This window comes from Cryptomeria japonica, chromosome 5, assembly GCF_030272615.1.
Source record: "Cryptomeria japonica chromosome 5, Sugi_1.0, whole genome shotgun sequence".
NCBI lineage: Eukaryota > Viridiplantae > Streptophyta > Pinopsida > Cupressales > Cupressaceae > Cryptomeria > Cryptomeria japonica.
Window position 1 is genome coordinate 867,411,643 of NC_081409.1, and position 25,942 is coordinate 867,437,584.

Sequence of the window (25,942 nt, forward strand, 5' to 3'; positions counted from 1 at the left end):
GCTGATGAAGGAGTTACTGATGATTCTAATGAGGAGCCGACAGACAATGGATGAACTTTTGTTGCTATAATAGAAGATCAACCGACAACTACTGTTCAACCGATAGAGAATGCCCTGACAGCTAAAATTGAAGATAAGGATGAATGGATCATTGATTCTAGATGTTCACATCATATGACTGGTGATAAAAGTAAATTCTTAACTTTTCAAGAATACAATGGAGGTCTAGTAAGATTTGGGGATGACAAAGCTTGTTTGATTAAAGGAAAAGGCATTATATCTTTTGATGGTAAGCACAATATGGATAATGTTTACTATGTTGAAGGTTTGAAGCATAATCTTTTGAGTATTTGTCAATTAGTTGAAAAAGGATTTCAGTTACAATTCAAGAATGGTAAATGCACAATCATGAATAGAACTGGCTTGGAAATTGCAACCGGTAATCAGACTAGAGGTAATATCTTTCATTTGAATAACAATGAGAAAGCATGCTTGATTGCACATATTGATGAAAGTTGGTTATGGCATAAGAGACTTTGTCATGTTAATTTTGATTGCATTGTGAAAATCAGTACAACTAAGGCAGTAAGGGATTTACCTAAAATTGTTAAACCTCACAATCCGGTATGTAAGGAATGTCAATTTGGAAAGCAAGTTAGAGCAACTTTTAAGAGTATTCCAGAAAAATCCAATAATGTTCTTGACTTAATTCATACTGATTTATGTGGTCCAGCAAGAACTAGAAGTTTACAAGGAGATAGATATTTTATGCTAATCATTGATGATTATTCTAGAATGTGTTGGGTTACTTTTCTCAAGGAGAAATCGGAAGCTTTTGGGAAATTCAAACTATTCAAAGTGATGGTAGAGAATGAAACTGATAAGAAAATCAAATGTTTGAGATCAGATCAAGGAGGTGAATTCACATTAAAGAAATTTAATACATTATGTGAAGTGAATGGGATTAGAAGATAGCTATCAGCACCTCAGATACCCCAGCAAAATGAAGTTGTGGAAAGAAAGAAAAAAACTATTCTAGATGCAGCTAAAAGTGTGATATCAGAAAAAAAAATCTACCTCATGTATATTGGAGAGAAGAACTGAATACAACAGTTTACACATTTAATAGATTTCACATCAAAGGTGAAACTGGTAAGACCCCTCATGAACTATGGTTTGGTAATACTCCTACTCTTAAATATTTCAGAATATTTGGAAGTAAATGTTATATTAGGAGAGATGAGTATATTGGAAAATTTGATCCTAGAAATGATGAAGGAATATTTATTGGTTATTCATCTAAGAGCAAGGCATATAGATGTTTTAATAAAAGATTGTAGAACATCATTGAGTGTGCAAATGTGAAGATTGATGAACAGTTTAGAGGTAATTCGAGGTACATGGACTCTGAACCGGCAATAGAGATAATATCAAATGAACCTACAATGAGTACACTAGTATAGAATGTTGATCCAGTCACATCGGCATCATCTGAGAATTCCACAGTGACTGAAGAACAAGAGCAAGTAAAAACACACAGGTATGTAAGATTGAATCACTTTGAAAGTCATATAATTGGGAACAAGTATCAAGGTGTTATGACTAGAGGAAGACTAGCAAATGAAGAGGTATGTTTAATTTCTAAAATTGAACTAGCATCAATTAATGAGGCATGTGAAGATAAACATTGGATTAAAGCTATGGAAGATGCATTGGAACAAATTGAAAAGAATAACACATGGACATTGGTTCCCCGACCTATAAGCAAAAATTTAATTGGAACTAAATGGGTATTCAGAAATCAACTTAATGAAGATGGTAAGGTAATCAGAAACAAAGCAAGATTAGTGTGTAAAGGATATTCACAGAAAGAAATAATTGATTATAATGAAACCTTTGCACTGGTAGCTAGAATTGAGGCAGTCAGACTATTCTTAGCTTTTGCAGCACACAATAACTATAAAGTATATCAAATAGATGTTAAATGTGCATTTTTGAATGGTGATCTTGAAGAGGAAGTTTACATTGAACAACCTGATGGATGTTCATTGACAAATGACAAAGATATGGTTTGCAGGTTAAGGAAAGCTTTATATGGATTAAAGCAAGCTCCTAGAGCTTGGTATGCTAGATTGGACAAATATATTTTGAAGCTTGGTTACACTAAAGTTAATGCTGACAACAATCTATATTTCAAAGTGACTAATGATGACATCTTGGTTATAGAAGTTTTTGTTGATGATATTATTTTTTGAGGAGAAGATGGATTGTGTAAAGATTTTTCTAATAAGATGCAGGAAAAATTTGAAATGTCTATGATTGGGGAGATAAAATTCTTTTTAGGATTGCAGATTTCACAGATTGATAAAGGTATATTCATAAATCAATAAAAGTACTTGAAGGAATTACTTAAGAAATTTGGCATGGGAAACTCTAAACTGGTAAGTACACCTATGACTACAACTGATAAACTATCATTGAAGGATGAATCAACACCTATTAATCTGACAAGATACAAGTCTATGATTGGATGCTTACTGTATTTGACACAAACAAGACCTGATATTATGAATGCAGTATGTATTGTTTCAATATTTTAGAGTAATCCTAAAGAAAATCATGAATCAGTAGTGAAAAGGATTTTCTGGTATCTACAAGGCACAACAAATCCTTGTTTATGGTATCCTAAAGATGAAAATTTTGATTTATGTGCATACATAGATGCAAATTGGGAAGGAGATGTAGATGATAGAAAGAGAACCACCGGTGGAGAATTCTTTCTTGCCAGCATATTTATTTCATGGTTGAGCAAGAAACAAAGTTGTACATCTTTATCAACAGCAGAATCAGAATATGTTGCAACAACAACTAATTGTACCCAGGTATTATGGATTAAGAAAATGTTGAAGGATATAAAGGTAAAATGCAAAGAACCTATAACCATTTTCTATGATAATATGGCAGCAATTGATATATCAAATTCAATTTTCTGAAAGAAAATGTTGAAGCAAAAGAAGTGAAATTGGTTTATGTAAATACTAGAGAGCAAATTGCAGATATTTTTACTAAGCCTTTTCCTAAGGAAACTTGTGAATATGTCATAGAGAATCTTGGGGTAATACCCTCACAGGTAGAGACTTAGACAGTTGATGTTTGACATCAAACCGATAGAATTAACAGAGAAATCTTTTTTTCAGCTTTGATGAGGAGAGCTACTTCTTAGGGGGAGTAGTTGGATAAATTGAAAAGTTGGTATTTTGTAATAAGTTCTATGAAATGTTTGATTCTGGTTTTTGTATTGCTTTGGCATTTGATGTCAAAGGGGGAGAGATATCTATGGAAAAACACATTATCTTTTGGGGAGGATTATTCATTGGGGGAGAGATTGTTACTCTCTATCTGTATTTTGATTTCTGGTTAATGATCTCTTTGGGAGATTGTTGGTTTTTGGTTTTTTGCATTTCTGTTTTGGCACTTAGATAGTTTTTCCATATTGTGTTGCCATCAATGCCAAAGGGGGAGATTCCTGGTATTTTGGATGTGTTGCATTATTTTTGTCATTGATGTCGACACTTGTCAACACCTATCAGCACTTGGATATCTTTGGTTATGTTCACCAGCATGTTCAGTGACTTATGCGCAGTCACCGGTATTTGGTTCACTGGTAGGTTATATTGCTCACCTGCACTAAGAATGACTTGGATATTACTTGTTTATGTTGAACACATTGTTTGGACACTTTGTTTTGATGATTTGGTTATTGGTTTAATCAAGTTTGCATATTTGTTGTTATCAGCAAATAGGTCTAGGTTATGGACCGACAAGCATTATCTATTCCAGATCAGCATGACACGTTATGGAGATGATTTGTTATTATTGTAAATGCATTGAGCCATCATGATGCATCACATATTGATTCATTTGTAATATCTTTAGTAAGCCGACCTACACATTTGGTCCTAGGTTTTGGTATATATGTAAGATCTCATTTGTGAGATTAACATGGAATGGAATAAGTGGTAGAGCATAAGGTATTTTGGTATATGTGAATACAAGAAAAGTTATACACATAGACATCATTTCAAGATTCAAGGAAGATTTGGAGAAGGCAAATCAGAGCTTACTCGGTACTAAATCCAGCATATGAAGATGCTATTTTGAGTAGTACATTATCATTGGATTTAACCATCCAATTGTAGTCAGTGTGACTCCCATTTTGTGATTGAGCAGTGAGCTCTAGGAAGTTGGTGTTTCTGCATGTGTAGACACCATATTTTACACACATACTATCTACAATAGTATCATCTGATTGTGGGTAAGGTTTCCCATCGTGGTTTTTCCTCTTACAGGGTTTCCACGTACAAATATATGTGTCATGTGTTGTGGATGTTATTTGTCTTTCTGTTTGATGCATTAAACTTTACCGGTACTACAATTAACAGTTAAACTATTAACCAGCATAAGTTTGGTTTACCGGTATTATGCATTAAGTTTGGTTAAGTTAGTATTGGATTGAAATTAATACAGCTGATTCACCCCCCCCCCCCCCCAATCTCAGTTTCCTCTGGGTCCTAACAAGTTGATGGTAAGGGGAAAGGTATATTAGGCATGGATCCACTAGTTTTGGAAAAAAAACTAACAAAGGATATTCCTCCGGTAGAACCACCTATACAAAATGTAGAGAAACCTATAGATAACACTAAAATTGTACATGATAAGCAGGATATACTGGAACAGAACATTCTGGATATAGAGGTTATTGATGTAGATACAAAAAATAAATAGGTTGAGGATATTGAACCTTTGACAACAAATGCATATATATAAGAGGTTAAGGTTGAGTAGGTTACTGCACCAAGTGGCGAAGCCACCGGTGCAAGTCATAAGGTTGAATCCCCTAGGAAAATTTTGGACAATCATTCATTGTTGGCACTTGGCTCATCCGGTCAAGTTGATCTTGCATAGAAGAATATAGAGCAACTGGGCAGTTTTTAATTGATGTATGTCGTAGCTCAGAAGTTAAGGAAGGAAGGGACCGAAGACAAGTAGGTCATTGAGCAAGCTATCCTAGTTTTGCAGCAGCTTGCATCGGAATATAAGGTAGATCTGATTGGAAGCCCATTTGGTAAATTGAAATGTTTGATAGAGAATATTTCTAAAGAGTTTAAAAATATTCAATAGGTATCAAACCGACAATTGATAGAGAGATACAATGCAACCAGATTGGTAACTTGTAATAATATGATTTCATCTGATAAGACCAATTTGATTGAAGAATTAAAAAGGATTGATGAGGCTCTCATTATGCGTAGTCATATATACCGGTCTTGCTCTAATATATCACATTTAACGACAGACCTAGATAATAAAAGAAAGGGGGATAAGTAGAAAATTGAACAAATCCTAATCAGTTTTGATGGTACTGAGTCATTGACTAGCTCCGTTGATGGTCAAATTTTGGTTTTTGAATCTGAGGTTTCAGCCCTGGAGAAGGATAAAGACATAATCATCTAGCGAGCGAGAGAGTTGAGAGGATTGGTTAGTCATCAGTTAAATACTATGTTTCTTCATAAGAGTGTATAGAACAGATGGGAGATCCCACACCGGTAGACCTAGATGAGTTGGAAATTCATGCTTATTTGTTAAATGGGCTAGTATCAATTTTTAGTACCTTGAAATTCAGTTGGACACTTTCTTAACATTATTTAAGGGTGCTTATCCAAACATTTTCAAGCATATACAAATCCAGTAATCACAATTTTGCTTTCATTCTTAAATTCTTTTTGTACCCCGACATTGTCATTGATGTCAAAGGGGGAGAGATCGATGTGAAAAATGTTAAGGGACATAAGAAGTAATGTATAGCTCAGGGGGAGCAGGAACTGACCTTGCTGTCAATTTTGGTCATCAGTTTTGGAAGGAACTAGAACAACACTTCAGCGATCCATTTTTCACATGAGTGTTGCCATCAATGCCAAAAGGGGAGATTATTGGTAATTCACACTCATCTCGTTTAGTTGCATTGTCATTGATGGTAACACACATCATTTTGGGTTGGACACTTAACCGATACTCACCGGCATTCAAATCATCCAGCATATAAAGGTATCCAATAGACAAGGGAAACTGGCAAACTAGGAACCAGTATATGAGGTCGACATCGGAGATTGATCCGATAGGTTTACAAGTCAGTGATCAACGACATTGGTCACAAAGTTTAATACATTTATTTTTGTCCAGGTCGACATGCAAATAAATTGTAATAGCATTGTAAGCTGACATAACACATTTATGTTTATGTTTGGAAAGGGTACTTAAGTTAGTCCGGTTAGGTTATTTTGAATATATATGGAAGATATAGGTGTGTAAGATTATGTGAGCGATCTTGATTAACAAAATGTGAATGTAATATTTTGTATTCGGGCCTAGATATTGGTTTAGAGGTTTGGGAAGTGAAGTTAGATACTGGTAAGGGAGGACACAGTGGAAACTGGTATAGACAATTCTTAAATTGGAACTCATCCAGCATAGAAGATGCATTCTCCGAGTTCAAAATTTTGATTGTAACTCCATATTTGGTGTCTGTTGTTAGTGAGGCTCCTTTTGTGATGAGCAGCGTGCTCTAGGTTGTTGGCCTTCCTGCATGTGCAAGCCCCTATTTTAATATTTACTCATTTGGCCAGTGGATAGATATTGTGGGTCACCAATCCCATCATGGTTTTTCCTCTTTGAGGTTTTCCATGTATAAATCTCTATGTTATGGTGTTTATTCTTGTGAATGCATTGTTAATACTTGTTACTTTCTTTCATGCATACCAGTTAATAAGTGAATCTATTAACAAGGCTAAAAATACTCTAACCGGTAGAACACTGATTCCCTCCCTCCCCCTCTCAGTGTTTTTGGATTCCAACAACTTACTTCCCGTCAGACCTTTAGGTACTCTTCTAGAAAATAAGGCTTTAAGTTGTTCAAATTATTAATCTTCTTTCATCACATCCTCTGGTTCCTCTACATATAAAAATTTCCAATCACTCTTTCCAGTTGATGATGTAGATGCATGAAAAGAAGGCTCATTCTTTGCAACTCTCGAAGGTCCAAATTCCTCAAGCTCAAAAGCATATAGCTTCCCAACCAGAATATCCCTATTAAAAGAAGCATTAGATATTATTCTCAGCTCATTAATAGTAGTAGCTTTCATCTTATAAGCCAGTGGAAAATCTCTCAATACTTTAGAAACAATCTCATCTTCGCTCAAAGATCCACCACAACATTGAATTCTCATGACAATTTCCTTGACTCTTTCCATAAAAGCAACTATACTTTCATCTTCTTCCATTTTCAGGTTCTCATACCTTACTTGATAACCATGAACTTTAGAAATTTTAACATTAGGGTCACCTTCATTCAGAGTCTCCAACTTATCCCATATAGCCTTTGCAGATGATTTGTCAGTTTATCCCATTATTTTCTGGTCTGAAAGTGCACTCAGAAGGGCTTCTCTAGCTCTACAGTCATTTTCAATGTTTTTATCCAAGTCTACCAGAGGAAGATTGCTAGATGTCAGATTATAAGGGGTATAGCCTTTATCAGTAATCTCCCAAATCTCCTTTCAAATAATCTGAATCTTCCATACCCCATAATTTGTTGCATCAAGCCTAGGGGTTTCTCTCTAGAAAATAGCTGCAGATGAACTATTAGATCTTATAGGATCTTCCTCAAGTGGTTAAGCTTTTGTAGACAGGACCAAGCTTTGATACCAATTGTTAGACAACCCTAATAACCGATGGACAACTGAGAGGGGGGGTGAATGAGTTGTCAACGGATTATAAAGCTTTAAGAACTTAAAACCTTATTATCGGATTACATAAACCAAATACTGGAATATAAGATATAGTTATTAAGGACAAACATAAATCACAGATCATTTACAAACTATCGACAATGGATAACACCAAGATTTGTATGTGGAAATCTCGGTAAAGGGAAAAACTACAGTGGGAAGCCTACCCAGAGTCAGATGATACTTTTGTAGTAAGTATGTAAATACAATAAGAGGGGCCTTCACATGCAGGAAGGCCAATAGTCTAGAGCACATTGCTCATCACAAAGGAGCCTCATTGAAAACAAAATAAATCCAGACTACAATTCGGAAAGATGAATGAACTGCAAGAATAACATCTCCTATGCCTGATTTTAGTTTTGGTTAGGCTCAATACCAGAGTTCTTAGACCTCTTACACAAACCCAATTCAATCACCTATGATTGACCAAAACCTCTACATATGATTACAACTTTATTTGCACACAGATAATCCCATAATTGTAACTCATTTATCTACAAAGATATCTTACATCATATATATACCAACCTGGGACCTAAACAATTAGGTCAACCACCTAAAAGGTAATACAATAAATTCATAACATAATCCCATAAACCAATGATAATCCAAGTCGGTATGGGTCCAAATCAACATAAACCAATCAATAAATCCAACCGGTAACGCATCAAGATCATCCACCAACATGTTACATAAATTGGTCCATAAAATAGATAGATCTGCACCCAAAATAGGTCGCCATAAACCAAATGCAACACCACCGATGGACTGGGTTACAAACATGATAACCAACAACATCTCGAGAACCATCTGGAAGACGCACCAACACCACTTATCAAATCCATCAAAAGATCTTTAATAAAGCTCTGCCAGTAAAACCCTTACCGTTAACCAAAAGGACTAGAGTAAATGATATCTTCCAAGTCATCAAATCCCTAACTGACTAAACGTGAAATGCATCTAAATAACATGAATGATCGAGCTAAATTGATTCCACAAACTTGAGCATACCATAGATGCTCTCCAGATCAACATCATAATCCAACCATTCTACTAGAACCCGATAGACAACCAAAACATCTAGTGTTGACATCAATGCATTACATAATCAATTCCTCCAAATTGCCAATAATAAGATCAACATAATACAAAATAAATGATACATGAAAACTCTGAGATCAAATTAAAAAGGAAATGACTGAAATTGTAACAACACAATATGACCAAGTGCTATGAATGAAAGGAAGCAACATGAAATGAAGGAAGCCATTATCCATCATATGATTGTAATATATATATGTTAAAAACAATGTAATCATAAGTGAAATGGAAAATAAATCTAATCCATTGATTGCCATTGAAAGTCTTTTAATGAAAATCTTAATTTACTTGAAAAGAAGATCTAAAATTAGGACCTTTTTATGAAAATTAGATTAAAAGTTAAGAGTGTTGAAATTTAAATTTGTTTTCAATCTTAAGAAGTGTAAAAATTTGATAAAGTACACCAATTTCCTCGATTTAAGCAGAAAAATATAGTCAATTCCGACTCCAAAAATTTCAAGAAAAAAGCTAGGGACGAGGTGCAAAGTGTACTTGGTCCGACCCATTTTTTTAAAAAAAATTCAGGGATTATAGAAATTATGATTTTATTACAGAATCGAAAAAAATAGTTGATTTGGAGATGTCTAGATCAGTCAAATTAGCAATCAAATGTCAAAATAAGAGATTCTTAAAAATTAGGGTTTCACTTTTTAACCACTTAATTTTTAGAATGAAAAAACATATTTGAATTACAATTTTGAAATATAAATCAAGTCTGAAACAAGAAATTAAATTGCTACACTTCACAATCTTAAATTTCTCAAAATGAAAAATTTAGGGTTTTTATGCAATTAACCTCTAAAATTTCCAAAAAAACCAAACTTGGAAATCAAATTTTGAAATTCAAATTGAAATTATTCAGATCTAACAATAAGAAATCAGAATATTAGAATTAAAGTGTAAGACGTCGGGTTCACCAAAATGCAAAGTGGAAAATTGAATCCTAGTGGTTCCCCACCTAGGAGAGAGAAAGGAAACCACTAGGATGATCTTCACTTGGGAGATACTTTACATTCAAAAGAGGGAATTTAATCCACTAAATCCAAATCCAAGGGAAATAAGGATGCGAATAAAAAGTGGATTGCAAGGATTTAAAAGAAATTTGCCCTCTTTTGTAAATAGATATGTTGACTTGTTGACTATTCATAAAAGCAAGATAAAATGGATGAAATGAGGAGCTACAGGTTCGGGATCACGTTGTAACTTTGGATCTGGGATATTTAGACTAACACGGATATGCCCTGCAAATTTGGAGAAAATTCGTTGGGACCAAGTTGAAAGCATACTTGGTCCTCTGAAAAATCTGCGTGCCAAAAAGGGTTATCCATCTCTGCAAATGAAGCCCAAACTTGCAATTACAGCTACACATCTGCAACCTACACACAAAAAAGAAGGGAAGAAGGGTTATGGATAGGGGTTTTCCTTAGTCAAACCCTGGTTGAGGAATCAAATTGGAAGGAAAGTAATTGCAAATGCTTAAATGTGAATAATGATAATGTATATCTTATAGATCTGCAATTTGTTGATGATGGTTGCTTTTCTTCTTGAATGCAATCACAAGTGTTGCATGAAATGGCATGTAGCATGACAAAACCCTAAAACACACACACACATGCTTGCAAACTATTGTTGTAATATTGCTCCAATGGATGAATGAAGAAGACACATGAAGAAGAGAACTTGATGAATGCTTGGAGGCTTGAATGCTTGATGACGATAATGGAGATCTTCCATTTGAAATTTGCTTATTTTTTGTATATTGCATATGAGAGGACTAACTCCCTTTTATACTAGCCTAGGAGAATTAATTAATCTCACCAAAGGTCGACATCGATTAGATTAAATCCCGAAAAGAAAACCGGCTTCTAGGGTTGGATGGACCTATCTTAGGGCCACCCAAAGAAGGAGAACAAGGGCACCATGCTTCTTTCCTGCCCTATTTTGGGACCTGGACAGGGTCCTAAGATGATATTAAGGCTGAGATGGGAGGAAGTTAAAAATGAAGGTGCAAAGAGGGGTCTCAATCAAGTAAGGAGATCTAGTCGTATAGGTGAGGGCCTAAGATGTGGTCAAAATTGTAAGGGTTGCAAGTTTGTGATGCTACACTAACCAACCCCCAATTCACTATCATTGTTTTCTCAAATAGAAGGAAGTTTCGTTGGTTAAATACTACCAATGTGGCCTTGGAAATTAACTACCACCATGTGCCTTTGCAACTAACTATCGACGTGTGTAATTAGAACTGTCGGTCATTGCTTGGGTCTTTGGATCTAGTTGCTATCACATCTTCTTATCATGATTAAGAGTAGAAGTAGGAACACGAACAAACTCAACCAAACCTGTGACAAGAACAGGAAGAAACTGTGATAGGAATAGGAACATAAATAAAACTAAACCAAAACCACAACTGAAAGAAATAAAACATCTAAAAACCAAGAAAGGAAGGGGACGCCCTTGCATGAAATAATAATATGTTAGTTTCCAGTTTTAAATTGTTTATATTGCGAGAATCATTAGAAACACTAGACAAGTGGAAATAACAAATGAGAGACAAAATGCAAAGCAAAATGGAAGATTGATGTATTTGTAAGAATAAAAATTCAATAAGGACGAGATATGGATCTACCTACCACTACATTGGAAAGCCACTTAAGCAACCACACCTAAGTAGGATTAACACGCCAATGAGAGATCAATATGTATGAATATTGTACTTTAACATGTTTTTCTATTGATGCCTATGATAACAATAAGTATGTTGTCACTTACATAGTTCAAATTAATAGTTGGACTCTTTTTAGATAGAGATCTTGACACTCAACACCATCATTTCTGGGGAAAGAATTAAATTTTCCAACCATTCTCTACAAAACCTAATTAAAATTCTCTCTATCTATTTTCAATCGTATACAAAACCTATTCAAAATTATCCAACATTAAAGAAAGTTCCAATCACTTGTGCATGTTGCTAAGAAATATGAATACTATTTTTTAGGAAAAATAACCAACTGACTACGGCAACCACAACATTCACAAAATATCCAAGCAAACATTTATTGGCAATATGCGAATTATGTTGTCATTGATGTCAACTTACCATTGATGCTAATGTCAACCTATCACATTTGTATAGATATTTTGTATATAGATGGTTCATGTAGTACAAGAAGGAGACAAATAGTTTGGAACCAACATATTTTAAGAGAGATGGTTTGACATAGATTGGGACATGGTCAACATGATTGGGGACAATCAAGACGGTCTGGAAGATTAGTAGATGTACTCATGACATAAAGACAAGTCCATAAGTATGGTATGCACATTGGTTTTTGCATGATTTAGGGAGTATATGAATGAAAATTGAGTCTTTGTTCATACTTGTGTTGTTGAGAGAAGTTGTCTAAGGTGTAAGTGTTACGCCCTACCAAGGAACTATAGAGGATAAGAGCAAATTACACTAGAAGTGCATGTTTTTTTTTTGAAATAATAAAGTGTCATCATGCATAAAATTCTCAAGTGTCATGCTTCTCTTCAAGATAAAATAAACTGATTGATAACCAGCTATGTACATGTGGAAGAATACACTCTCAAAACTCAAATGAGATATCCCATGACACCTTTAAGTGTTTCTTGACATTGCTACCTTAGAAACACAACCAAAACTTGATCAACTACTGAAGACCAGCTAGGAGATGACTAAATCAACCTCTAATGCTAAACCATACCCAAATCAATATCATGTAGCTAAATAAAAACCTTAAGATCTGTAGTGTCCTAAAATTGCACCCCTTTCAATTTTTGACTGCATTTGGGTCTTTGCCTTAGTTTTTGCAACCCTTGGCCTAATTGAAGACCTGATTATGCTCTTGCACATTAAAAATGCCAAAATTTTCAAACTTGCACTCAACCTACACCTTGAACCTACCCCAAAATATGGTAGGACCGGGGCATGGTGCCATGGTCCTCCCTAAATGGACCTAATTTGAACCCTCTCTCCCATCTCAAATTTGAGCGGGATTTCTTTCTTTGTGTCGACCTATGTTAGAAAATTAGTCAATTAATCCATCAAGAAGGTTTATAAAGAGAAATTCTCTTCTCATTTGAGCATACACACGTGCAATCTATCAATCACATGAAAACACAAGAGATCAAGCATCCATCAAGCACTCAAGCAATCAAGCATTCGAGAGAAATCAAGCATCTTCAGTCTTCCTTCAATCCTTAGAGCAACAATAAAGTCAAGGATCAAGCATTGAAGTGGATATCTGCATCCTAACTCATGAAACCCTGATTCCATGTGGAGGCAAGCAAAACTTCACAAGGAGGTACAATCATTTCAATTACAGTCATTGTCATGCCTGTGAAGTGTGATACCTATAGCTGCAACACAAAACACTCAATAGATCATTACAAGCATGGTTAGCAAATTTAAAGCAAGGAAGATAAAACCACGACTTAGCGATCTATCGCCTCCTAATAAATGTGAGTGTGGATTTTCTCTTAGATCGAGGTAAGCAAATTCTAGTGACTTGACTACACCTAGATGGAGGATATAAGATGATAAAGAAGCAATTAAGCTAGCAAAAAGATATTAAGCTACATGATTCAAAGATTATTATAGAAAATAAGCTAGATCTAAAATTCAATTGCCTATAATAACAATGATCTAAGAGCTATTATGCCTATAGTAACAATGCCTAAAATGCAAATGAGATGGGATTATTTGTGCTCCAACATGGGAGATATTTATAGGATTTCCCAGGCTAGGGGTGAGGTGGCAGGAATCAACAATCAAGATTGAGTCTGAAGATATCAATGGTTAAATTGGAGGAGGTTGGAGAAGAGGTTGGTGGAAAGGGAACACTTGGTGACAAGTGTCAAGAAGCTTTTCTCATGAGAGGGAAAGTGTCTAAGGAAAGGGGACATGTGGTTCAAAATTAGGTGAAATGGGTTAGGTTTAGGAGTGGTTAGGTTTAGGAGAGGTTAGGTTTAGGAATGGTTAGGTTAGGTGGTTTGTGGGGAATTTGAATTTAAAAACTCAAATAATAGGAAAAGGCTAATTAATTTCAACAAGTCATAATTGATTTGTTTTAATTAATTATGGGATTAGAAGAAATGAATTTGATGGGGGAGAATTAATTAATCAAAGGGGACTATTGAAATGAACCTATTAAATAAATCCTTAGATTTATTAATAAGTAGATGAGTGGGGGAATTTAAACAAATTGCTAATGAATTCAATTAAATTGGAAAGGAGGATTAATTAAATAATTGCTTATTCAATTAATTATCTTCAGACCATTTTTAGGTGTATACATTTTGCCCCTCTTTGAAGCGAGGTGTGATGACACGTTGATTCAAAGAATAATTTCCTTATGATGATGATATTGGTTTGATAGAATTCCCCTGACTTTGATTGATAAACTGCAGTACGATTATGCCCCCTCGGGAGATCAATTGAGATAATTGATTTGTTGGAGTGATTGGATGATTGTGAAATTGATGTCCTGATTAGAAAAGATTTGATTCTACAAATTGATTGATGAAAGTGCAAGTTCTTTGATCACGATGATGTGGTTCTCAATTTGATAAGATTGATAAATCTTGATTGACAAGATAAGATTGATAAATCTTGATTGACAAGATAAGATTGATTAGATTGATAAGATCTAGACTTAGTCTGGTTTTAGGAATGACACCTCCTGTATAAGACAAAGATGATCAAAAGCATCTGGTTTTAGGAAAGATATATCATGTATAAGACTTAATTAGAATGTCTAGTTCTAGGAAAGATACATCCTGTATAAGACATGATAGAATAGATCAGATGTGATCAATTGATAGAATGGATAAGGTTGATTGGATAAAGAACTGATAGTTTGTTGATATCAGGTTGCTGGACAATTAGATATGTTGATATTGGTTCTGTTGAGGGGGTAACATAAGATTTGCGTTGGGTTGACAATATCGGGAGAGAGATGATTCATCGGTCTGATTGTGTATATACTTATGATGATATTTTGATGATTCCTACGATAGATTGACCCTTGGATAAGATGAGCTTGCGGGATACTATGCAAGAATGAAATGCAAGCTAAATGCAAATGCAAAGCTACAACCAGACCAGTCACTAGATTATTGCTTTTTCTTTTTTGTCATCATTGAGCTTTGGAAATGTAGAAAGTGAGTGCAAACATTGATGGTATAATTAAACCATGATGACCTAAGTACTTCTTTCCTGGATTTTGATATTGCACGTTAGCACAAGCATCGAGGTATAATTAAACCAAGATGACCTAAGTGTTGTTTGCGTAAATCAGGTAGTATTAACCATTGGTATATGCAAATCAGAAATGTCTTCGATGATACTCTGATGATCATGTCCTGAGACAAATTTGCACCTACTAATGATTAATTTATAGACAATAGACAAGAAAAATATCATGTTTCCTCCTTGTTCCTCTAGTCAAAGACATCCTAGAGTCACTCAGAAATCATGATAGCGAAAATCAAGATAGTAAAGTTGAACCAAAGTGTTGAAAATTATTATCCAAAAGATAACATTCATTGAAAAATGTGCGATGTGCTTAGACTGGCATGTGATAGCTTGATGGTTAACAATGTGATTTCATTTTCATCATTGGATGTGTCTCAATGTTTTCTCTTGACAAGTGTTGTCTATCTATTATTTTACATGTTTGGTTAAGCTCAAAATGATCGTAAATTTTGCCCCCATCTAGGTGTAGGATTTTTCCCCAAGCCTAGAAACAAAGTCATCATGATATACCCAATGATCCAAACCATGGTGAGAGATTAGCTGCAATGTCTATGTTTTGCACAAAGGCTTCATGATGGATATGAACAGCGCTGGTGGAAGATGAATGCAAGCGGAAAGATGCATGGACTAATAGATGGAAGAGCTAGTTGACAGATAGTGCCTATTTGCCAGGTTTTCACCATCTGTTTTTGTTGCACTTTTTCTCATATTTGATTTTTTTTTTGTTTTTGGTTTTTTTTCTAGATCTTTCTGATTTTTCACTATTTTTGGATTTTGTTGATTTTTCACTATTTTTGGATTTTGTTGATTTTTCACTGTTCTTGGGTTTTTTGGATTTTTCAGACATAAAACTTCTTCAAGTGCATGTTATTGATTGATTCCTCAAGCTGATCCCCATCCTATGTTGATAGCTGATATGCTCCTGACTCAAATATTGTTGTGACCACAAATGGTCCTAACCAGTTTGGTTCAAACTTCCCTTTCTTTTCTCAATCTGCTTCGTTGCGTGGATTTTCTTTGAGTACTAGCTCTCCAACTTGAAATGCTCTTGGTTTGACCTTGTGATTGTACTTGCAGCACATTCTTTGTTGATATACCTTTAAATGATCAAAGGCATTGTGTCTTCGTTCATGAATCAATTCTAACTCTTGTAGTCTAGATACTTCTTGTTCTTCATCTGGGATAAGGCCTTTCAATGATACTCATAGAGAAGGTATCTCTACTTCAATTGGCAATATTGCTTCTGATCCATAAATAAGAGAGAAAGGTGTGGCACCTATTGGTGTGCAGATACTAGTAAGATAGGCCCATAGAGCAGGGTTCAATTGAACATGCCAATCTTTGCCAACATCATTCACTATCTTTTGGAGGATCTTCAGAATAGTTTTGTTTGATGCTTCTGCTTGCCCATTTCCTTGTGGATAGTAGGGTGTGGAGAATCTATGTTGGACCTTGAATTTTTCACATAGCTCTTGTACATCTTGATTCTTGAATGGTCGCTCATTATCAGTGATAATGGTCATGGGTAATTCATAACGAAATATGATGTAGCTCAAGATAAATGCAACAATTTATTTTCCTGTGATATTGATGAGAGGTATTGCCTCAATCCATTTTGTGAAATACTATGTAGCTGCAAGGATGAATTTGTGACCATTGGATGAAGAAGGATTTATCTTTCCTACTAGATCAAGACCCCATTGGCAGAAAGGCCAAGATGTTGCTAAAGCATGAAGTTCTTGTGTTGGTGCATGAGTCAAATTCCCATGGATCTAACATTGTTTGCATCTTCTAGCTATCTGAAAAGAATCCCATTCCATAGTTGGCCAAATAATAGCCCAAGCATATGAGTTTTTTTGAAAGGGTAAGACCACTTGAATGAGTGCCACAAATACCATTATGGACTTCATGTAAGGCCTTCTCAGATTCTTGTTGTTTGAGACATCTTAAAAGAGTACCGTCTAGACCTCGTTTAAACAAGATATTTGCGACAAGAGTATAATGGGAGGATTGACGAATAAACTTTCTCTTTTGGTTCTTTGATAAATCGAGAGGTAGGGTGTTATCTTTCAGGTATGTGTAAATTTGGCCATAGCGGGAGGAATCATGCCCAACAAGGTGACAGATAGTTTGGGAATCAAGACAATTATAAGCAGGGTAAAACAACTCTTCCACCAGGAATTCGTAGTGCTCTTGATTTTCCTGTGTCTCAAGGAGAGAAGCAAGTGTAGCCATGGCATCTACTGCTTTGTTGTCATTCCTTGGAATTTGCTGAAAAGTTATTTCTATAAAATATTTCTTGACATCATCAACCATCTTCTTATAAGGCATTAAATTTTCATCATTTGTTTGGTAATCATTATTAATTTGATTGATGACAAGTTGAGAGTCTCCAAAGACTTGAAGTTGTGTAATGTTCCATTCTGTAGCCATTTTGATCCCTGTAACCAAAGCTTCATATTCTGATGTATTATTGGTGCATGGAAAACTTAATTTGTATGCTTTTGGAATTGTATGACCTTGTGGTGTGATGAATAGAATACCTACTCCTAATCCATGTTGTGTATATGAACCATCAAAGTATAATTGCCATGTTTTTGTGCTGACCGTTAGGATATCAGCATCTGGAAATTCAATGAGTAAAGGAGGATCATCTTGAAGCGGTGCCTCTTCTAGTTGGTCTGCAATGACTTGCCCTTTTATAGATTTTCTGTCAACATACTCAATATCAAACTCACTTAGAATCATGATCCATTTTGCTAGTCGTCCTGTTAATGTTGCCTTGCTAAGAAAATACTTCAATGGATTGATTTTAGCTATCAACTTGATGGAATGAGATAGGAGATAGTGTCGTAATTTTTGAGAAGCAAAAACTACTGCCAAGCATACTTTTTCTATTGGTGAATAGTTGATCTTGTATCCTACTAGTGTTTTGTTGATGTAGTAGATGGCTCGTTATTTTCCTTCATTGTCCTGTTGTGCAAGAAGAACTCCTAATGATGTTTTGGTGGTTGATACATAAAGTAACAATGGCTTTCCTAGAATTGGTGACATTAGGATAGGTGGTTGTATGAGATAGGCCTTGATCTTGTTGAATGCGTCCTCACATTGATGGTCCCATCTGAAATTAACTTTTTATGCAGGAGATGAGTAAATGGTTGGCATTTATCGGCTAGTTGGGCAACAAATCTTCTAATTCACTGGAGTCTTCCTTGGAGTGATCTGAGTTGACTAATATTCTTGGGAGAGGCCATTTCCATGATTTCTTTTACCTTAGCTAGATCTACTTTGATACCTCTAGCTGAAACAATGTATCCCAATAGCTTTTCAGAAGTGACACCAAAGGCACATTTCTTAGGGTTTAGTCGTAGCTTGTATTGTTGTAACCAGTCAAAGATCTGTTCCAGTATCCCTATATGTTATTCTCTATTGTAGGATTTTCCCAATATATCATCCACATAGTCTTCCATGAATGTATGCATCATGTCATGAAATATAGTTGTCAGATCTTTGATATGTAGCACCTGCGTTCTTTAATCCAAAAGGCATGATGTTCCAGTAGAAAGTACCCCATGGAAATGTGAAAGCTATCTTTTCTTGATCTTTGGGTGCTATTTTAATTTGATTGTATCCAGAGAATCCATCCATTAGAGAAAACATGGAGTGTCCAGCAGTTAAGTCTACAATGATGTCAATGTTAGGCAAAGGAAAATCATCCTTTGGACATGCATTATTAAGATCTCTGAAGTCTATGCATACTCTGATACTTTTGTCTGGTTTGGATATAGGAACAATGTTTGATACCCATTGAGGATACGTGACAGGTCTGATGAATCTGACATCCAGTAATTTCTTTAGTTTGGCCTTGACCAGAAGAGCAATATGAGGATGCATCTTTCGTAACTAATGTTTAATTGGTTTGGCTCCTAGACTGACATTTAGGTGATGCATAATAAGCATTGGATTCAACCCTAGCATGTCTACATAGGATGAGGAAAAATTGATTTGCCATCATTTGAAGAATTCTATGTATTGTTGCATTTCTTGCTCAGATAGAGAAGTCGCTGGATGATGAATCTTTGGTTGATCTGTTGTCCCAATGTTAACTGCCTCTATTGGTTCAATTAAAATGGATGACCTTTCTTGATAGTGTGTAGGTAAAGTGTCAAACTATTTCCCTTTAATTTTTGTGTGTAGGAAACAGGTGCACAGTTGTTCTTCCAAAATTAAGCTTTATTTGCAGACACGGAACAACCCTTTTCAACGCACAAAAAATTCAAAGGACCAAGAAGCAGTGCCATGGTCCCTGATATTTCGAGTAGTTTTTGTAGGGCAGATCTGAATCAACTCATATTTCTCAGATCCGGGTGCACAATTGAATCCCACATCTATAGCTCAGTATTTTCTCAGTTTTGTCTTTATTTTCAACACTTTACCCTAAATCATCATTTCAACTTACAAAAGAGAGAAAAATACATCATAATTGATCGGTCCATTTATTTTTTAGTCCTTATTTGATTTGTGATTGAATCTAGTGGATTCATCCCCTCTTTAGAAGGTAAAGGTCATCTCCCCATCAAAGCAAAAATTGATTTGGTGATTTCTCCTTCTATGTTGAAAATTGCCAAATTAAAATTTTCCCCTTTACAAGATCAATGACATGCCATTCCACATCCAAACAAGTCAACCAACCAAGCACAAAACCAAGTTAGGAAAATACATCAATGGGTAGATAGAGACATCAAAGAATGCAGATGGTGTTTTGCATGCACGAACACCAAACCAAAAAGGTAGAGATGTTGATCTACAAACAGAGACGCCAAATTGTAGATGGCTCAATCCAATGGCCATTTTATCTCGGACCAGAGGGGCAGAGATTTAAATCAAATAGAAAATATGTCAATGAATTCATGCACTGAAGGGTAGCCACATACATCAAACCAATAATTTTTCCCACAAGGATAGGTGGATTGGCCACAAATTCACAAATCAGATCCTAAGATCAAACCACACCTCTACTCACTACTAGGGATACATCGACGCACAAGTCATTACCACTCAACCCAATTCACTATCAATTGGCTAAAAGGGACACTTAGGTGTCCAACATAACTCAAGCTCAGAATTGGACAACAAGAAACATGCACATATGATTCCAATGAAGCCCTGATTGGCTTTTAAGAGCTCAATCCTATAAGGGCTTTCCCAACATCCCATGAACATAATAGGAGATAACCAATTCAATCTTCAATACAAAAGAAACATGTATATATTCTTTGTAAGCACCAAACCAAGTTTTCCTATGATAAAATCATACAATAACATAAAATGAAAAGCATGCAAGATTATTTTGGGTGGTTGGTTCTAACACCAAACCACTAAAGGTACATCCATTCATTACTATATATTACAATTACATACATCTCCTCTTGGAGATTTCCAATATACAAATCATTCATGACTAAAATTCTTACATCCAAACTACATATCTTACAAAAAAAAGAAATAAGAGAAAGAGAAGAACAAGTTTTGAGGATGGAGAAGGAACTCTTCAATCTCACATGATCCAAGTCTTTCGGTTCCAACAATGGTTGGAAACACCACCCGACCATGTGGAGCCCTTAGGTTCCAACCCCACCATTCTTGTGGTGATAGTGACATGGGCCAAATAGTCATACTCTCAAGCAAGGGAGGAAAATAGGCTCACACAAGAGAAAACATGGATTAATACTTAACATGAACTTATAATCAACCAAGAACATAATTCCACATCAATCAATGAAAGAGAGAGAGGTATAATGCTCAATGCAAATTGTATGAGAACCAAGTATAAAAGAACTCCACAAGGAGCATCAACACCAATACCATCAAGTATAAACCAATATTCAAATCCAATCATCAAAGAAATCACAAGGCCAACAGGCCATCAAATATGGATACACCTATAATCCATCAATAAGAACAATCACATGGAAGGAAAATCATCTTCCAATTGCTACTCATAACTATAGGGCTAGATGTTGGCATATTGACATAATTGATGATGAGATGATGTACCAGTAAAGGATTGTTGCAAGTAATGATATATTTGATGAAAATATACTGACTTGATGATCAGTTATTTGTGATCTAAGTCATCTAAGTTATCTAAGTCTAACGGTAATAGAATGGATTGAGTTGGATAGAAAAACTGCTAAGTAGCAGTTAATTGGTAAGCATGAACAAAGAAGGAAATGTTGTGGTAAAGATCCATGTTGAGTTAGGTGTTTCAGTTTGGAATGTATACTTATGACATTGTAATGACTCTATGACAGAAACCGTATCAAGATTGAAGAACCAAAAGTCATATTTGTTTTTTATTGTTGTCTATTCTATGTTTGATTATGTTTACTTTGTCATCTAAGTCATCTAAGTTATCTGAGTCTAACGGTAATAGAATGGATTGAGTTGGATAGAAAAACTGCTAAGTAGCAGTTAACTGGTAAGCATGAACAAAGAAGGAAATGTTGTGGTAAAGATCCATGTTGAGTTAGGTGTTTCAGTTTGGAATGTATACATATGACATTGTAATGACTCTATGACAGAAACCGTATCAAGATTGAAGAACCAAAAGTCATATTTGTTTTTTATTGTTGTCTATTCTATGTAGGGTTTAAGAACCGGTAACAAAATCTTTTGACCGGTGATGATTCATGGTTTGGCGGTGGATTCTATTATGTTCTTGACTTTGTGATGATGTGTCAAAAACTGTGTGAAGTGATAAGATGTTGTTTTGGCACATAAGGATTGAATTTCTTGGGAAACAATGGAGTGCTTAGTAGAATGTACTAAAGGTTTGATAGCTTAGCAGATTGATGTGTGGTGATGTGTTATGATCATTCAATGATTGTAATTGTGTTATAATTTTTATAATGATCTATATTGATGATCTACAATGATTTGTAATGATCTGCTAAGATCTATGATGTAAATTCATTATAAAATTCATTGTAAGTTAGGGTTATGTAACCAACCTAGTTGAGAAGTGTATTTAGGTCTATTTTGTGATGATTTACTCTGTCGATGATTAGAGAAGAAGAGTGTGCCAAACCAGCTTGAGGTGTTTGCAAGAGTGAAGCAGATTGGAGTTGAATAGGATCTGTACAATCAAGAAGAAAGTGCTAAAAACTAGATCATTTATCTGTTGTTCCCTAACAATTACAACAGTATTGAAATCCCTTAATCGGGTAGATCCTAACAGACCTGATCTTGTAAATCCCTTCACCTTTTGGCTCATTAAATTGGGTTTAAATCCTTTAGCAAGGTTGATCCTAATAGGGTAAAGCTCCTAATAGGGTTAAGGTGTAAATCCCTTGACCGGGTGACTCCTAATAGGGTCTTCTCTTAACCCGGAATTGTTGTAAATCTCCTAACCAAGCTAGGCTCCTAACAAGGCACATTCTGAAAGAGTGCATATTTTGTTGGTACCAATTCCAACCATTTTTTTTCCCCTTTTGTTTTCCACATGAAAGATCTCAGTGTTCATATAGTGGATGATTTGCTTTTGTGATGATTTCATGGCTTTATTATATTTGCATGCTTATGAACATTTGAGTAGCTACCAATAATTCTTTTCTTGATTTGTTTTGGAGACTATTTGATTTGATACCAGTATTGGTTATGAACAATATTTGTGAAATATTTTCAATTTGGTAAAAGTTCTCAATGTATTGTTAATATTGATTCACCTGCCCCCCCCCCCTCTCAGTAATATCCAAATCCTTACATTAACAATTGGCCTCTTTACGTAGAAGCTTAACCGTTTGATGAAAAGATTTGAGGAAGATGAGGAAGATGATGAAGAAGGAGGGTCCTCTGCCTGCAGATAAGCTTAAGGAGCAGCAGGAAAACATTGAAACATTGGAATTCATTGTAAGTAAACTTTTTGATACTGAATATATTGATGTCCATGGTTTAGAAACTACCTTTGAAGTTTGGGAGAAGTTATAATTAATCTATGATGGTGATAAGCATGCTAAAAAGGCTAAAGAGGAGAATCTTTGAGGAAAGTTTGATGATATGAAAATGATGGAAGGTGAAAATATCACTCAATATGGACAAAGGATTAAAGAATTTGATGGTGGAATCAAAAGTGATGGTGCTACTATAGATGAAGACAGTGTGGTGAGTAAGATGCATAGAACCCTATTGTTTGCCTATTCTATTAGAGTGTTTGTTATTCAAGAGTTGAGGTCAGTAAGTAATGATAAGGTAACTGTTGATTCTTTGATTGGTAAACTCGTTGCTTTTGAGTTGAATAGTTTTGATAACAATGTACCTAAGACAAAATCTACTTTTAAAGCATTTGTATCTAGTGCACCGATGAGAAAAGGGAAAGATGTTTGTCATAGTCATGAATGCAGGTCAAGTCATCTTGTCGGTAATAAAGCTGATGTGAATGATGAAGACAATCTGATGGAGTTTGAAGCTCTATTAGCAAAGAGACTTCCTAGAGGCACTGGTAAGTACAAAGGCAAGCTATCTTTTAAGTGTTTCTCTTACAACAAGATAGGACATATAGCTGCAAGCTGCCCTAATAGTGATCAAAAGGAAAAGTTTAGAAAATATAAGGGAAAAGGAAAGAAATAGTTTTATGTTGCAGTTGATGAAGGTGTCACTGATAAAGAATCTAAGGATGAAGACAATGAGGAGATTATTTTTGTTGTTGTTAAGGAAGATCTACCTCATAAGAAGGCTTTAGTATCTCACATTGACAATTGTGATGAATGGATTATTGACAATGGTTTCTCACACCACATGACCGGTGATAAGATCAAGTTTATTTCTCTTAAAGAATTTGATGGTAGTGTTGTAAGATTTGGAAACAATTCACCTTATATGGTAAAAGGTAAAGGCTCTATTTATTTGAATGGTACAAGCAATGTTGATGATGTATATTTGGTTGAAGGTTTGAAACATAACTTGTTGAGTGTTGTTCAGTTGAATGACAAAGGTTATCATCTTGAGTTTAAGAGTGGAGTGTGTGGGATCTTAGGATGCAAAGGATAATTAATTGCTACCAGTAAACAAACTAAAGGTGGCTTATTCCATCTGAATGCTAATGTAAATGGTTGTTTGGTTGCTAAGGTTGAAGATAGTTGGTTATGGCATAGAAGGTTTTGTCATGTGAACTTTGATAATGTGGTTAAATTCAGAAAGTCTAGTATGGTGAGAGGTATGCCACAACTTGTTAAACCAGACAATGTGATGTGTAAAGAATGTCAGTTGGGTAAGATGGCTACATCTTCTTTTAAGAGTAAATATTTTTCTTTTGAGCATATTCTAGATTTGGTGCACACTGACTTATGTGGTCCTATAAGGACTAGAAGTTTTTATGGTGATAAATATTTCATGTTATTTACTGATGATTTTTGTAGAATGATGTGGGTTACTTTTCTGAAGGAAAAGTCGGAAGCTTTCAGCAAGTTCAAGGTATTCAAAGCCTTAGTAGAAATATGAAACCGATAAGAATCTTAAGTGCCTGAGATCTTACCGAGGTGGAGAATTTACATCTGATGAGTTTTTTAGATATTATGATGATCATGGAATAAAGAGGCAAATGTCTACACCTAGGACTCCACAACAAAATGGAATTGCAGAAAGGAAAAACAAAACCATTGTTTAAGTTGCAAGGACTATGCTGATACAGGGAGATGTACCTAAGATATTTTGGTGAGAAGCAGTCAATATTGCAGTTTACACATTGAACCAGGTACTTGTGAATAAAGGTAGTGAGAAGACTCATAATTATGAGTTATGGTATAGTGAGACTCTTAATGTCAGTTATTTCAAAGTTTTTGGCAGTAGATGATTTATAAAAAGAGATGATTATACTGGTAAATTTGATGCTAAGAGTGACGAAGGAACATTTATTGGCTATTCTACTAAATAAAAGCTTTCAAGTATTACAACAAAAGGACAAAGAAGATTGTGGAGAGTTTGAGTGTAAAAGTTGATGAGTTCTCTGATAAACCTATTGATTCTAGCAAATTTGATCTAGCAGATGGTGAACAAAAACTTGTGATTATTGAATCGAAAGTGCAGAAAGATGTTGAGCAGAACAGTGCAGAAGATGTTGTGCAGCTAGTGGATGATGAACCGGTAGAAAATGAAGATGAAGAGGATGAAGAGGCTACAAGACTGGAACTATTTATACCTAGGTATATAAGGTTAAATCATTCTAAAGACCAGATAATAGGTGAAAAACTGTTGGATTACAGACTAGAAGAAAAATAAGAGAAAGCTCTTGTCTGATTTCCACAGTTGAACTGAAAACAGTGAGAGAGGCTCTAAAGGATGATGAATGGGTAAATGCAATGAATGATGAGCTTGATTAGATTGAGAAAAACAACACCTGGTCACTTGTTCCTAGACCTGATAATAAAAATGTGATTGGTACAAAGTGGGTATTTAGAAACAAGTTGAATAAAGATGGAGAAGTTGTTAGAAATAAGGCAAGACTAGTTTGCAAAGGGTATGCATAAGAAGAAGGTGAAGATTAAAGGTGTAAGAATAGTACTTGCATATGCATCTTTTAAAGGTTTTAAAGATCAAATGGATGTAAAGTCAGCATTTCTGAATGACATTCTTGAAGAAGTGTATATTGAAAAACTGAATGGGTTTGCATTGACAAAAGATAAGGATATGGTATGCAAATTGCATAAAGCATTGTATGGATTAAAGC

The 25,942-nt window shown here is 35.1% G+C and overlaps 1 protein-coding gene across 1 annotated transcript in view; it reads right to left on the minus strand.

Moving 5' to 3' along the window:
* Positions 1–11,222: 11,222 nt before the first annotated feature.
* The window catches only part of LOC131876265 (uncharacterized), a 79,794-nt gene continuing 65,074 nt past the window's right edge, over positions 11,223–25,942 (minus strand). Inside the window, exon 2 of the mRNA XM_059221170.1 lies at positions 11,223–11,303. Coding sequence (XP_059077153.1) covers positions 11,223–11,303 — 81 coding nt within the window. The remainder of the gene's footprint in view (positions 11,304–25,942) is intronic.